This window comes from Gavialis gangeticus, unplaced genomic scaffold (assembly GCF_001723915.1).
Source record: "Gavialis gangeticus isolate Ggan-Ray unplaced genomic scaffold, GavGan_comp1, whole genome shotgun sequence".
Lineage (NCBI taxonomy): Eukaryota > Metazoa > Chordata > Crocodylia > Gavialidae > Gavialis > Gavialis gangeticus.
Window position 1 is genome coordinate 27,880,516 of NW_017728994.1, and position 5,587 is coordinate 27,886,102.

A 5,587-nucleotide genomic window follows, 5' to 3' on the forward strand; every position below is an offset into this window, starting at 1 on the left:
ATAGTACCGGGGAGCACATGAGACCCCATGCCCTCCTCAACCAGCAGCAGGAACTGCTGGTTGAAATGCTAGATGAGTAGCATGCAGCAGAGTGAGCTGCTTCCCCCTTGTCCCCCTCCCTGTGCCTGCCCAGCCCCGGCTGGGCAGTGGTTGTCCCAACCCCAGTCCCTCCCTCACCATGGTAGGTGTTGATCTACTCCCCCATGTCCCTTCCCTTCCCTGCTGGGCACTGGTTTACATGCTGCCAGGTTACACGCCTGGCCACACGTCCATTGCAGCTGCTCAACTGTGTGCTTGTGCCCCCCTGCCTCCTTCCTGCTGCAGCAGCCTGGAGCCCATGCCTAGGCTGCCTTGCAGTCTTCTTCACTGCCACTGCTGCTTTGCTGGGCAGCCCGGAGTCTAGGTGCAGGCTCTAAAACCATGTGCATAATTAACACATTCAAAAAATTAATTCAAGAACCAGTTAATGGGTTAATCATGCATGTTAACAGTGTTTAAACAGCATCAAATTTACTGGTATCCAGACAATTTCTGATCTGAACTTCTGGTTTGGTTGTAAGATTCTTTCTACATTTTAAAGGTCACTGACAGGTCATAAGTAGAGGTGTACATCAGTTCGATATCAGATTGGTACTGATACAAAGAAAATTGTCTATACCGGAGCAGAGCCAGCAGCATGGATAGCTGACTTCAGCTGGTAAGCTGGAAGGGGAGGGAAGGCAGATCAACACCCCCTGTGGGGAGGGAATGAGCAGGGGCAGGTGCTGCTCAGCTGGCAGGGAGGGGCATGGGATGGAGCTGTAACTTGGGCAGGGATGTGGAGTGTGCCCCTGGATCTACATGGCGCAGGGCGGGCAGCAGCTGCAGGGTGCATGACTACTGAAGTTTAAAAAAAAAAAAAAAAGTCTCAAATATTTGCAATTTGAAAAAAAAATGGTTTGGGTCCACTGAAGAGTGTCATCAGTATATGTGTTTCACATTTAAAACTAAGTAGTTTATATTTCAAAATATGGGAGGTAGCTAAAAATGCTGAAATGGAGTACAGTAAAAGCTCTGTTATCCAGCATCCCCCGAGAATGGGGGATGCTGGATAACAAAATATGCCGGCTAACTGAGCAGCCCGAACAGGCATTACCTGTTTGGGCCGCTGCTTCTCCCGCAGCATTGCTGACCTTCCCGCGGGCCCCACGCAGCCTGGTATTCCCCCAGGCTGTGGGGGCTTGGCGGTGCAGGCTGCTTTGCCCCAGGCCACGGGGGCTTGGAGAAACCAGAAGTCCCATGCTAGGCACTTCCAGTTTCACTTTACCTTACAAGCCGGCATGCTGGTTAGTAGTGTGCTGGCTTGAAAGGTGCCAGATAACACGGCTTTTACTGTATTTTGGAAAAATTCTGAAATGGGAAATTTGCTAAAAGAAACCCATTGTCAAGAGCAGTTTGTTCTGATGAACTGGCATTCTATTCCCCACTGCTCCTCAAAAATGTTCTTAACTACCTTAATTTGTCAGTTTAAGAGCCAAGTGTACATATCAGCGCCCTCTGTATTGTATGCCGAATATTCATTATGGGGGCTTTAATTTGATATTTGTTGAGGGGTGCCCCAGACTTTCTGGCAGTATAGGAACTGAAATATCTACCCATGTCAGGTTTTGGATAGATGACAGACCCCAAACAACAGACTCCAGATGACAGACATAGACATATAGATATATTTTACTGTCAAACAGGAAAGGCAGACCAAATAAGCTTTACTTACCGATAAGATCACTTCTGTCCAACAGTAACTCTAAATCTTTGTCACTGATTACTTTCTCTCTGGATCCTTTAACCTCTCTACAGAAATAAGATAAAATAATACACTGTAAAACCAAGTTACAGTTGGATTAATCCAGCAGTTCAAACTTTTCCATACTAAAACAGGGTACAGACCACGGAACAGAACCACAGAACTTGGTTTCTTTAAGAAGGACCGTTCAAGGCAGGAGTGAAGATACGCAGCTGGGGACAAGATGCATACCCACCCCTCCTGGAGACTGCGAAAAAGGACTTCCTATGTTGGTATAAGGGGGGGAGGGTGCTCAGGTGACCAGAAAGGGGGATGGGCCTGGCTGTACAAAAGCTGGTCCCTGCCAGGGGGAGAGAGGAAAGGCCTAGTAGCAGAACCAGGACTAACTTGCTCTTGAGGGGGAGAGGGGAGACACCCCAGAAGCTGGCTAGCAGAGCCCTGGGGCACACGGGGCATGGACCTGAAGACATGTGGATCTCAGTGGCGGTAAACTGTGTAGGTTTTTTTTTTCTGTTGAGCCCAAAAGGATAACAAGGGGGCTGTTATGTCTGGAACTTTGTTGGTAGCTCAAAATGGCAGGGCAGTCTATTAAAAATATCTTTTGATAACAACTGGTGGAACAGACAAGGCCATAAGGGGTAATATGGAGGCCATATAGCAAAGCACTGTATGGAGACAAGACACTGCAGTAATAGACCCTCAACAGGTTGTGAATGCTTGCCTTGAGACTGGGACCTATCAGGGCAGCAAAGGGTGAGAACTAAAGGGACCTGGCCCAGAGGTCGATTCACTGGCCAATGGAACCAAGGGTTCTAGGTCTGAGACACAGAAGGGACAGAATTAGGACTGATGGCCAGGGCAAGGTGGGACCTTGAAAGGAAGAAGGCTGAGGCCCTGGAAGAGGGTCTGGACCCAACCATTGTCAGTAATGATACAGATAAGGAGGTGGTAGTGCCACCTGGCTTTAGATCACCACCCTCTCTGGAGTGAGGCAATTTACTGCAATTATTTAAGTAAGCGAAAGAAGGGGAGTGCAGAGCTAGCTGTGGACAGAAATCCCAGGGTAACCCCACCAGTGACACCCTGTAACAGTATCAGTTCCCTAAGGACCTTGCTTCCTTCCAATTGGCAGACCTGAATGCTATTTAATATCATGAAAAGGGCAGAGCCACTGTGGTGATCTGACACTTAATTATATTCAAGGATCGAGAACCAATTGGGGGGCAGGGTGGAAATCAAACAAAATGTGAAAACATACCTTTCGTAATCTCTTGATTTCAATAACTCCATTAATTCCTGAGGATCCAAGCAGCTCTTTGATTGGCTTAACCCAGATTTACCACCTTTAAACTGATCTGTGCAGACAGAAACCCCCCCATATAAGAAAATCTATAAAAGGCAGCCACCAGATTTGTAAATTGACACATCTAACATGTGCTGAAGAAACAGATAATCAACTATTTTGGACACACTGCACATCAATACAACAGCACATAGTGAATATTGTGCTTCACCGTTTTGTCCAAGCACATACAACATGCCTAAATTATTACTAAGCTGAAGGGTCAAAAAAAATATCAAGCATTGCACAGAACTCTTACATGCACACCTGACACTAATTTTGGCATGCAAAGAAATGGTTTGGAAACAGCAGTGACATGCACATGATAGAAAAGGTATTAGTTCTACTTACAGTAAAAACATTGCAATTAAAATTAGATGGAGAAGGTTGAAGTTTGTTCCCATTATAACATTAGCTGATTGAAACAAAGTGAGGAGGGTTACAACTACAGAACAGAGAAGCAGTGAAAGATGCTTATGATTTATTAGAGACTAATTTCTCTCAATATACTTAGTAAATGAGATGCAACTGTTCAGACTAACATTTCTTAATACCCTAACACTTAGCAGTACCCCAAATCTCCACGTTTTCCAGAAGGGAAGTTTCTAAGCAATTCATTACTAGACATCTAAATACTGACAAAAACCAGCGGTCATTTGGATCGGTTATCAAGGTCTGTCAGAAACATAAGATTACTTCCAACTGGCCAAAGTTGACTGGGGACAAAGCCAAGAAAAGCAGACAAATCAGGGGAGACTAACATTGTAGCTTCCTACTATCACTAGACTTGCCCAACCTTGCCACTTACAGATGCAGCTGCCCAATCTCACCTCCTCCCTTACCCACTTCCTCTGCTCTTGCTCAGGTCTGGTTTGCAAATATCCACTAACACAGTTTTTGCTATTTCTGGGTAACATACATACATATAATATTTAAATGATTCCACTACTTAACTACATACTTCTCACAAGAAGTAATGTATTCATATTTAATATGTTACTGTTGTATGAGAAGCAAGGATTTTTGAGGTTTCTTTTCCAACTATATAGCTAGTCCAGTAAAAAACGCCTGAAAGCTTATTCAGCAGCAAGTGCCCTTCCTCAGATCCAAGAGACAGATGCAAACTGAGTTAAATAGCACAGAAAAGACTCCATATGTAAATGCAAACAAAGGGACTGTGAATTAGGAGTGAAGAGGTATTATGAAGATAAAATGCAGTAGTATAAGGCAACCGAGGGAGGTGTAGAGGAAGACTATTCGGGAAGGGAGAGAGTAGTTATCACCTGTGAAGTACAAAGAGTTTAGTAGAAGTATGGTGTTAGACTGAATGCATCTAGGATGGCAGAAATATGTGAAATGCTGAGAAAATTCTTTTAAAGGCGCCATCATAATATGTGTTGGTGTGCAGAGAAGTTTGCACATAATTTAACTCTACTCTGACATTCCCTTACTTCAAGCCTGATCCATGCAATTGTAAAATACCTTAGGGCTTTTTTAATGAAGATTCTTAAATATCCTTCTTTTAGATAAAGAACAAATAAAAATTAAAAGGATCTTGACACTAAGATTTCACAGCTCTGCTGGGTTGTAACAAATTTGAACTCAAGTTATTTCGGTTTCAGAAGGCTGTGTGGCCAGATACCTTTAAAACATGTCTAAAGCATCTTAGCAGGGTCAGAAAAGGATGGAATTAACTTCACATGCTTTTTATATTTACGGCAAGAAGGTACCATCAGATTACTTACTTAGGTGATCACAGCAGCCCTCCCTAAACCTTACTTGAGGCAAGGGTTCCAAGAGGAAACCACTGAAACTTGGGCTTAGCAGTGGTTAGTAAACAATTAAACAAGTATGTACTTAATGAAATGGGTAAGTCTGCTTGGCAACCTGTCCCATGTTATTGCTCTCTCCTTTCATATTTAACTCTGTACTGGATGCTTCACCATTTCATGGCTTGATTCCTTGATGCATTCAAATGACTCTTCCTGTCTTGGTTCTACATGCAAACTAGACCAAAAGTTACATTTCTGGCAAAGACATTTCTGAAAGATGCTTTTCTCCTATTTTAACTGACCATGAAATCTTAGGAGCTTGCTGGCAGACAGAAGCACCATGATAGCAAGTGGAGTATAAAAAGAGACTCGGGTAATACTAAAAAGACACCTAATTCAACATATCACCCAAAACTAGCACTAGTTTAATTATCTAGACCTGGGCTGGCCGAGCTGTAACACAGGTGCCATAGGCAGCCTCTCTGTAGGGCATGCAGTAGATTGAAGAGGGCAGAGGTTAGGGCAGGGAGAAGAAAAAGAAGGATAAAGGGGGAAAGGGACTGGAACGGAGCTTGGGGAGGATGTGGGACTTAATCTGTGGCACATGTGCCAAAAAATTTGACTCCCACTGGTCTAGAGCAGGGGTTTTCAACCATTTTTGGTTGGTGTCACAACCGGCTGCCGGGGTTA

General features: G+C 44.1%; 1 protein-coding gene across 2 annotated transcripts in view; it reads right to left on the bottom strand.

Annotated features, from left to right (window-relative positions):
* HELLS (helicase, lymphoid-specific) overlaps positions 1–5,587 on the bottom strand; it is a 59,333-nt gene that overhangs the window by 6,477 nt on the left and 47,269 nt on the right. For both annotated transcript variants that reach the window (XM_019502481.1, XM_019502480.1), the window contains 2 exons: positions 3,042–3,138; positions 1,754–1,830 (listed from right to left, as the gene is read on the bottom strand). In XM_019502481.1, coding sequence (XP_019358026.1) covers positions 1,754–1,830; positions 3,042–3,138 — 174 coding nt within the window. The remainder of the gene's footprint in view (positions 1–1,753; positions 1,831–3,041; positions 3,139–5,587) is intronic.